We start from the raw sequence: 10,463 nt of genomic DNA on the forward strand, positions 1-10,463 counted from the left end.
TAGCTCCAACCTAAAAAATATGATAGAATAAAGTATAAATATCATTATACTACTAATAATAAAAAATTATTTATAGCAAAATACTTTAAAAATAATAAAAATCAAAACTAACGCCCAGGACATATGTTTCTACTCCTGTGACTTATGTTTTTACGCCCGAGGTTTACACTCCAAATTCTAGGGCGTACGCCCTATGGATCTGTCCCTTCAATTTGCGTCTCGGAGAGTTTTTGTGTACTCCTTGAAAATGCCTTTGAAAACACTTGTTGAGAGTAATAAATGACGAGTATTTTTATAAAATATAAAATATAAAAGTTTGAGTTAATGTTTAAAAATTCCTAAATAATAGTATTTAACACAAATACTATTTTTTTCCAGTATTTGATAATTTGGATTGTTTGTCAAAAATATTTGTAAAATAATGACAGATTCTATGACCAAACACTTTATCTCAAGTTTTTCCCTAAATATACTTAAGAATATTTGTGATCAAACGGACCTTAAAAAAATATAAAATATAATTTAAATAGAGTTATTTTTATAAAACAAAAAATTTATTATAAAAATTGAAAAAGGAAAAATATAGTAAGAATGAAAAAAGTGAATTGTATTTATAATTAGACGCTAATTTTAAATAAATAATTATTTATTTTTTAAAAAAGAATAATTCTCCAGATGTAGAATCCTAAGAAGCACTTTATTATTAAAGGAAAAAACGAGAAGGTAGTTGTGAAAAAATTGAGAAAAAGCTCAAAATAGGTCCCTTATTTTTGAGTTAAAATTCAAAATCATTCTTGAGTTTTCACATAGAGCACTAATGGTCCCTCATGTTTGCAAAACTGGTACATTTTTGGCCATCTCCCAAACTTTTGCCTATTTTTTAACATTGATTTGTCTATAATTATGTATAAAATGTTCAATTGTCTTTTTATGTATTTACTAGAAATAATAATTTCATGTGAGAGAAGGTAAGAAAAAAAATATCTTATTTTATTTAGTAGAAATATTATTGTAATTATAATTCAAGAGGTTCATCACGTCAATTTTACCTGCAATAATATAAATTTTTCTTTTTTTACAATGTTATATGTCAAGGTTATTTTAGTTTAGCTATAATAATATTTCTTCTTATCAGTATAAATGTTCCTTTTCTCACATTCTCTTACATGAAGTTATTATTTGAAAAAGATAAAAAATGTATCAATATTGCAAACATAATAGAGTATTAGTTTTCCACGCGAGAATTCAACAATAACTAGGGACTATTTTGGCTGAAAAAATTGGTAGAAAGGGGTAAATGGTGGAAAAAGAAAGTTATACAGTGAAAAAAATAGGAAAGTCATATTTTGGTTGCTACAAAATGGCCCTGATCAATTGCAGAGTTGTGAGGACAAATTAGTAGGAGAGAAGAAGAGAGCAGATCTATCACATATAATCTCACTCTCTCTCTCTCTCTCTCTCTCTCTCTCTTTCCCTCACTCTTTTGCTTCTCTAGCTATGTTCTCCTTCAATGCCACCACTTTTACGGTAATACTAACAAGAAGAAGAATTTGTCTTCATTCAGATTCATTTTTTGATCACACCCAGATTTCTTTCTCCACAGAAAATGATAAAAAAAAACAAACAAACTTGCCGTGATTCATGAACCCTCTTGATTTAGACCGGACACATTTTCATATATGTTAAAAAAAAAACAACCCATATTTAGAATTGAGCTGAAAACTTGTTGATTAAGCATGTTTTTTTTGCATTTGCAGAACAATTCGCTATCTGGGGTTTCCAGATGCTTGACTCAGTCAAGCAGAAGAGTTTCAGCTCCTATGGTGGTAGCCTCTGTGAGCTCAAACGGAAAACCTGGAGACAGAAATGTAAGTGTATTGGTGGAGAATGCTTTGACGGAAAGTCCTGCACCGGTAGAGATGGATATCAAATCTACCGTCACTGGAGGAGTTGGTGACGTTTATGGTGAGGATAGTGCTACAGAAGATCAGTCCATTACCCCTTGGACCTTATCTGTTGCTAGGTGAAACATCACTTCTTTTGAATTTGAATCGATAATTCCTATGTTTTCATCCCCAAATGGGGTTTAAGTTCAAGATTTAGATGAGTTTTGATTAATTCAATTAAGGTCCGGAAACGCTGGACCACAAGGGTCTACTTGAACCCGTGATCTCCTGGATGGATATTCATGTCATTCCAAATAAATGGGTTATCTAGTTTTAGAGGCTCTTCTATTCTGACTTTTTTTTATAATTAAAAAAAATAAAGAAATTGAGCTTTCATCATAGCTAGACTTATAACCTTTTGTATACATTTGCATGATCTGATTTTCTTAGATGTTTTGTTAATGATATAAAGGCACTTTCTTTACTTCTGTTTCTTTACAATTACAATTAAATTAAAATCTTTTGGGGGGAGAAAGAAAACAAAAGAATTTGTCCCCATTTAAGAGCTATTGGGATTTGTCTTTTTGGTTAACAAGGGTGGACATATTTTGTGTTGGCCACTGTTATCTTAAGTTGCCTACAATTTACATTATAGATTCTGTTTCCTAAGTATGATGCCTCTATGATCCAACAGTCACCAAGGGTGATGACAGAAATTTGGGGCTATTTCTATAAGACTTGTTGTGGATTTTGAGTTTTCGATGTTAAGTTAGAGTATATTATTGTTTGATGAAGTAACTGATTTCAAATAAAAAGCATCAAGAAGATGCAACAATTACAAGATGTGGGCATTAAGTTTGAGTATATTATATGTTTATTTCTTAATCTATTGAAGTTGTTAATTGCTGATTGAACCTTCTTGAGATATCACAGACACAGTTTGCTCTTGATATACATTCTGCTCTTTTTTTCTGCCATTTTTCCTTTTAGCAGCATTAATTTTTCCTTCTTTTCCTTGGCTGGGAAAATGAAAATAATTCTATGTACTTTTTAAAAAAGGGCTGAACTTCGCTGACGTTTTTTTTTCTTAGAAAGATCATCTCCTTTCAGCATTCATTTAACAATTTCCTACTTCCATGTTAATAAAATAGGCTCAAGTATTAGTCTGACACTTGACTATCTCAGAAGTTTTTACCTATGTGCACTGAAACATACTGTGTTCTTTTGCTTGCAGTGGTTTCTCATTGTTGCGTAACCCGCACTACAATAAAGGCCTTTCTTTCAGTGAGAGAGAGAGAGACACCCACTATTTGCGTGGTCTTCTTCCTCCTGTCGTAATTAGTCATGACCTTCAGGTTGTATATTCTGCATTTTACAGATGCTACAGTTTCTGTGTGTCTCTTTTTCTGATCAGATGAAAGCTCAATTTTTGACAACATTGTTGTGCTCTCCATTGTCACAGGTCAAGAAAATGATGAACAGCATCCGTAAATATGATGTACCGCTTCAAAGATACATGGCCATGATGGATCTTCAGGTAGTAAACAAAATGATTTTAAGGTTCTAAATACTTTCTGCAATGAAGGTTGCTTTTTGGATTAGCTCCTTTATGTTATACTAAATTGAGCAGAACACAGATGATTAGGGTATAATAATCTTTCAAGTGTGGTGACATGGGAAATGTAAAACCATTTGTTTGTTCAGCTCAAGTCCAGAAGTCCTTCTGCACGTGTATGCCCACCTTTAGTGGCTTCATAATACTCTTGTTTATTGTTGTATGAATTGTGGTGCAGGAGATGAATGAACGGCTATTCTACAAGCTTCTTATTGACAATGTTGAGGAGCTGCTTCCTATAGTTTACACTCCAACTGTAGGTGAAGCATGCCAGAAATATGGTACCATCTTCAGGCGTCCTCAAGGTCTTTTTATCAGCTTGAAAGAAAAGTAAGCATTTGAAATTCATTAGATAGTTTTCTCAAATTAAAGGCCTGACCTTTCTTGTTTCTTGTTAAAACTAATATGTGCTAGCTTTTTGCAGAGGCAAAATTCACGAGGTATTAAAAAATTGGCCTGAGAAGAAAATTCAAGTTATTGTTGTTACTGATGGAGAACGAATTCTGGGCCTTGGGGACCTTGGTTGCCAGGTATATTGTGTATTGGTTTTGTTGAAATTCCTAAAGTCTTTTTCCAGGACAAATAAATCCTCCATCAGTTTAACTAATGGTTCCAGTTCTTTTTTGGACCTATATACATCTTTTAGCATGATGAATTGCTTTGTCGTTGTTTACATATTATGACAATCATTACATTTTACCAGGGAATGGGGATACCAGTGGGCAAGCTCTCTTTATACACTGCTCTGGGAGGCATTCGCCCGTCAGCTGTAAGTTTATGCAGGACGGATGTAACAGTAGTTGGAATTTAGATGATGCCTTTATTCCACAAATACTACTGTATCTATATGGTGTTCTGGTATTTCACTTTATCACTTTATCCACTAACACCTTGTCATAGACTCATATTATGTGATTCGTTGTTTAAGGTTGGGAATTCCTTCTGATTGATGTTTGTCAAATGAAGCTGTATTTTGGGAATAAATGTTTTTTAACTTTACAGTCTGAGCGATATCTGACAGTTTCCCGGTCGTCACTTCTCCTAGTTTCCTGTAATAGCACTCTGCTGTATATTCTCTGAGCACACTGTGCTAAAATGTTATATATTTCCTATCTTCCAATTTGTGTGGCGCTATTACTACTTGGAGAGTCGAACATCTGTTTCCTTGACAATGATTTTCACACAAGAGGTAGGGGTAGGCCGAAGAAATATTGGGGAGAGGTGATTAGACAGGACATGGCGCAATTACAACTTACCGAGGACATGACCTTAGATAGGAGGGTGTGGAGGACCCACATTAGGGTAGAAGGCTAGTTCATAGTCTCGTTATTCTTCCTTCCTTATTAGTAGACGTATTAACGCACTATAATTCCCTGTGGTCTGATGTCTATTATTATTTATTACTTTCATTACTTTCTGTACTTTGACTGCTCTATCTTATCTGGGTTGCTTTCGTTACTTGCTTTTTTATATCGCTGTGAACTTCTCATTCTTATCTGACTTCTTTTTTTGATTTTACTGAGCTGAGGGTCTTTCGGAAACAGCCGTCCTACCTTGGTAGGAGTCAGGTCTGCGTACACTTTACCCTCCCCAGACCCCACGTTGTGGGATTTCACTGGGTCGTTGTTGTTGTTGTTTAATGTTTGTCGAGTCTCAAAAAATGTAAGGACCTCGTACTCCAACTTCACTGTTCATTGGAACGGTGGGAGTACTAGGTTTATCATTCATAATCTTATCCGCTTGCTCTTTGCTTTGTCTGCCTATCAGATGAAAGCCTGATTATCCTACTCCAACTTTACCGTTCATTGGGACAGTGGGAGTACTAGGTGTATCAGTCATATAATCTTATATGCTTGCTCTTTGCTTTGTCTTTCTATCAGATGAAAGCCTGATTATCCTCTTTCTTTTCAGTGTTTGCCCGTTACCATTGATGTTGGTACAAACAATGAGAATTTGTTGAACGATGAATTCTACATTGGACTCAGGCAAAGAAGAGCTACAGGACAGGTTCACAAACTTTCTATCTGATCATGCTTACTTTACCTTGTATTTATAGAAGATGTAATATTTCTTTAATGTTCTTTGTTTGATCCTCTTTGCCATTCTCAGGAATATGCTGAACTTTTAGATGAATTTATGTATGCTGTCAAGCAGAATTATGGGGAGAAAGTGCTCATTCAGGTAGATATTTTCTGGCAAAATTGCAGATAAGTGCACTTATACATTTTACTTGATAATCTGATAATCTGACTTTGTTTATCCACATCTCTAGTTTGAAGACTTTGCAAATCATAATGCATTTGACCTCCTTGCAAAGTATGGAACTAGCCACCTTGTTTTCAATGATGACATACAGGTAAGTCATGGACTCATCAATTTGTTATTGTTTTCTTTTCACGGGTGCTGGGAGTAGGAAGCGGTTTTCTGTTTTGTTACACACATTCTGTAGCAAACATATTATCTTGGTTTTGTTCCAGGGGACAGCATCCGTGGTCCTTGCTGGGTTGATGGCAGCATTGAATTTGGTTGGAGGAACATTGGCTGAACATACATTCTTATTCCTTGGAGCAGGGGAGGTATATCTATCACTTATACTGCAGACTTTATCTTCTTCGTGCACTTTGAACTGTGACCTTTCTTTTGCCACTATTTCCTAGAAATAACATTGCTTACTGGAAAACTTAAAATTTGATTGTCACAAAGTATCATGTCCTGTAAGACCAAAATGGGATTTTGTTTAAAGTTGCTCTGTGTGTTCCTTGCTCTAAGATTTTAGCAATTATTCAAGAGCTGCTTGTATTGCTTCTGATTTGATCACCCTTTCTGCCTCAACATTTGATCATTTTGTGTCCCATTCACCTTGTTATTAATGCAGGCTGGCACAGGTATAGCTGAACTCATAGCTCTTGAGATGTCAAAGCAGGTTCGGACTTACATAAAACAATTCATCTTTTTTTAATTAGCTCTTTCCATTCTAGTTTCAAGTACGTCTAAAATGACGATATTATACAAGTCTTTATACTTTACTCTTTCTTGTGCAGACTGGAATCCCTCTAGAAGAGACTCGCAAGAAAATTTGGATGGTGGATTCTAAGGTATTATAATTTCCTTTATCAGATATTTTATTTATTTTCATCATTTCCCACAGCTTGTATGCTATTGAAGCTTCATATGTCATTTTCTTTCTAGGGGCTGATTGTTAAATCTCGCATGGAGATGCTTCAACATTTTAAGAGGCCTTGGGCACATGACCACGAACCAGTAAAAGAACTGGTGAATGCTGTGAAGGTGGTACCCTATTTTTTCCTCCTCTACCCCTAAATCCCCCCCCTCCCCCCCGCCTCCACCCTCTCCCCCTCTCACAATTCTCGTTTTGTGCCAGTCAATTAAGCCTACAGTCTTGATTGGGTCTTCTGGAGCTGGGAGAACATTTACTAAAGAAGTTGTACAAGCTATGGCAACCTTCAATGAGGTAAGATAATGAAGCCCTACTTGGATAGGAAAAGCTACTTTTTGTAGTCCAACCAGTTCGTGTAGTTAACATGTGACACAATAAACTGATGGTTTCTTATTCCTTCAATTTTATGTCTTGCAGAAACCAATTATTTTTGCCCTCTCCAATCCAACATCACAGTCTGAATGTACTGCTGAGGAGGCTTATACCTGGAGTGAGGTAGGATAATGTTACTTTTCATGTTTGAAGTTGGTCTCTTACACATTTGGTATTTCTCTCCCAGGTCCATATGCTTTGTTATGATTTTCTAAGCTGTGTAATTTTCTTATCATGCCTCCTTCAGGGGCGAGCCATTTTTGCTAGTGGGAGTCCATTTGCTCCAGTTGAGTACAAGGGGAAGGTCTATGCGTCTGGCCAGGTCAGAGATTTCAAAACCTTAGCTATTTTCCATTATCACCATTTTTTTTCTTTTTGAAAATCTCTTTACGTTATTAGTACCTATGCAAGATCCATACTGAACTTCTCTCTTTTCTTTGTCTAGGCAAATAATGCATATATCTTCCCTGGGTTTGGTCTAGGACTGATAATATCTGGTGCAATTCGCGTCCACGATGACATGCTCCTGGTAGCCTGTAAGTTGTGGAAATTGTTGTTGTTCAATAGTATCAATTCCCCTCCCTTTTTATGAAAATAATACGTAAATGAGGGAAGAGAACAATAGGAAAAAAAGGAAAATACTGACCACCTTTCATACAATCATTGTTCTTTTGTTTTTTTAAGAGGGGTGGAATGGCAAGTTGTCCTTCTGACATGCATCCATGCGTATATTTTGAAATTTTCTGGATGAAAATTCTATGCCATATGTCACTGATATAATTTACCATAATCAGCATCTTTCCAGCCTTTCTCCTATGGTAATGGTAAAATATTTGACAGCCATTACTTGTTAAAAGAAAGGAATTTGACAGCCATTACTTATTAAAATAAAGGAATTTGACAGCCAATGTATGTTCTGTGCACTCTTCATTTTAGCCACTGCATCTGTATCGACATGGGGTACTGGTAAGGGTGTGGGATTTGTTCCAGGTGTGGTCAATCGAGATCTGGTACTTTGACCACAACCCATGACAAAATTTGAAGGAAAAATGGGCAATGAAAGATCTAATTCTAGCTGCTGCCTGCTAATTGCCTACAACTTGAGAAATTGTAAAAATGAAAGATTGAATTATTGGCTACATCCCACAACATTTTAGGGGTTTCTTTATAGATCTTTTTTTTTTAGAATTTTGAATTATTTAATCCCCCCCACCCCCCCCCGGTATCTGTACACCCGGATTTTAAAATGTAGATTATGAAGGATCAGACCTCTAGACTAGATGCACAGCCAGATTGGATACCTGCACCCGAGTCTGAGCAACATAGCAGCCAATAGCACCCAAGGGTATAGCCTAGAGGTCAATGAAGTAGGTGCAAACTTTGAGATTAATGTTCAGCCAGCAAAGACAGAGATTTTATCCATGGATTTGCAAAAATAGGTCCACCTTTGCTGTTTGATTCTATGAAAATTGCTCATCTGTCTAGGTCTCTGGGATTTACATGGTTTCCTTGAGCTAGCTGTTAGTTGCGACCCTCTGCTTTTTAGTTCATACTTTTGAGTAGGTGAATAATATTCTAAACACTGTGAAGGAAGATTTTGCAATCAAATTTACATGGTCATAGTTGGCTAGCTGTCCAGAACATGCTTTCTATGAAGTCAAACATGGACCACATAATCAAACAAGACACCTCTAACAAGCTTCATTTATTCTTGAGTTTGGAGGGACAGACCACAACAAGCTTTCAGATGTTATGAAGCGTTTTATTTCAATAGAATTTCTCACTTCCGAGTTTGGTGCACTGATAAAAACAGTTTTTACACTTTTATTAAGTAGATTCATTTCCTTTATAATATTGCAGTTCTTTCTAGCTATGTTTTATATTTTGCAAACAACTTTTTCACCACCGTCTCAGATGCCCAAACAAAACAATTTAAGAGAGAATTCATTGTCATCTTCACTTGTGGAAGCTTACTTTTCTTTTTATTTTTTTTCTGCTTCATAATGTCTTACTTTTATCTCCAATTTTGTCCTTTTAAACAGCGGAAGCTTTAGCAGAGCAAGTTTCTCAAGAGAACTTCGAAAAGGGACTCATATACCCCCCATTTTCCAACATTAGAAAGATTTCAGCGCATATTGCTGCCAAAGTGGCAGCTAAAGCATATGAATTAGGTATGTTTGTCATTAGAAGATTCACATGCCTAACACATATTTGTTGAACTTTGTCCCTTTTTTTGCTTAATAGGTTTGGCCACTCGTCTACCGGAGCCCAAGGACCTAGTCGCATATGCAGAGAGCTGCATGTACAGCCCTGCTTACCGCAGCTATCGCTGAGTCAGAGAAGATATTTGTTGCTTCAAAATTAGTCATTTGTTCCTTAATGTTTTAGTTAGTTTTTGACGGCTATCTCTTTTTTGTTCTATTGCTCTCAATTTCTGTACGATCTTGCTAGTAATATACAGGCGACTGAAAAAAAAATACGGTAGCTTGCAGATATGGTGTATTCGTGATTTATTTCATTATGTTAGAGGTAAGTATAGGGAACTCTGCAGCGTAAGATCTTAGTGAGCCTCATTAATTTTGTTAGTTGTGAACGTTACTGTCTCGGGGTGATTATATAAAATGTTAAAAGCCTTGTATCATCTGTTGGTTGTGTATCACTGTTACGTTCCTCTCATCGAGCTATTTGTGAGTTTCTTTACTACTTGTCGTTCATGTGCTTGTTATTGCATTGGATTGGTATATTTACTTCAGGTTTTTATCTGCTGATTGATTCTTGCCTTTAGTTGTATAACTCCCCGCTTGTTGTAATGTAAACCCTTGACTAGTTTTGTTTATTTGCTTTAGTGGCTCTGGTGGTAGATGGTAGATTAGGGTCATATTCTTGGGCAGGGTCGGGGTGAGGGGTGAGAGGTAGGGGTTGTAAGGGGCTTATGAGAGTTGCAAGGCTAAGAGTAGGTTCTTGGAATATAGGGCTGTTAACGGGGAAGTCCATTGAGTTAGTGAAATTTCTCAAAAAGAGGAGGACTAATATAGCTTGTGTTAAGGAAATCAAATCGGTAGGAACTAAGGTTCGGCATGTGGATGGGTTCAAGTCGTGGTACTTGGGATCTGAGGGAGTGAATGATAGAGGTTAGGCAGATCAACAATAGGATAAGAACAATCAAATTAGTCTTTGGAGGGTTCACTTGGAGCATTAATAGCGGTTATGCACTGCAAGCAAGCTTGGACGAGGAGGACCAAAAGCTCTTTTGAGAGGATTTGGATGAGATGGTGAAAGGTATACCACACATGGAGAAGCTTTTTGTAGTATGAGTTTTTAATGGACACATGGAGTCAAAGGTTATGGTGATGTGCATAGAGGTTTGGATAATATTCACAACATTTACCACTTGTTATTTTTATAATAATAT

At 36.2% G+C, this 10,463-nt stretch overlaps 1 protein-coding gene across 1 annotated transcript; it reads left to right on the plus strand.

The window, feature by feature from the left end:
* Positions 1-1,362: 1,362 nt before the first annotated feature.
* Positions 1,363-9,692, plus strand: LOC129900094 (NADP-dependent malic enzyme, chloroplastic). The gene is made up of 20 exons (XM_055975076.1): positions 1,363-1,527; positions 1,758-2,023; positions 3,121-3,241; positions 3,349-3,423; positions 3,680-3,831; positions 3,926-4,031; positions 4,205-4,270; positions 5,413-5,508; positions 5,611-5,682; positions 5,774-5,857; positions 5,979-6,077; positions 6,377-6,424; positions 6,543-6,596; positions 6,691-6,789; positions 6,884-6,973; positions 7,097-7,174; positions 7,299-7,373; positions 7,497-7,587; positions 9,094-9,222; positions 9,296-9,692. Exons 1-20 carry the CDS (start codon positions 1,498-1,500, stop codon positions 9,382-9,384), a joined length of 1,920 nt encoding a protein of 639 aa, XP_055831051.1. The 5' UTR covers positions 1,363-1,497; the 3' UTR covers positions 9,385-9,692.
* The last annotated feature ends 771 nt before the right edge of the window (positions 9,693-10,463 follow it).

This window comes from Solanum dulcamara, chromosome 1 (assembly GCF_947179165.1).
Source record: "Solanum dulcamara chromosome 1, daSolDulc1.2, whole genome shotgun sequence".
NCBI classification, from domain to species: Eukaryota; Viridiplantae; Streptophyta; class Magnoliopsida; order Solanales; family Solanaceae; genus Solanum; species Solanum dulcamara.

Excerpts from the sequence above, each read along its gene's own strand:
- LOC129900094 (XM_055975076.1), top strand. The coding sequence starts at position 1,498 with ATGTTCTCCTTCAATGCCACCACTTTTACG. Across the intron at positions 6,425-6,542 it reads CTCTTGAGATGTCAAAGCAG|ACTGGAATCCCTCTAGAAGA; the intron begins GTTCGGACTTAC and ends TTTCTTGTGCAG. Across the intron at positions 9,223-9,295 it reads AGCTAAAGCATATGAATTAG|GTTTGGCCACTCGTCTACCG; the intron begins GTATGTTTGTCA and ends TTTGCTTAATAG.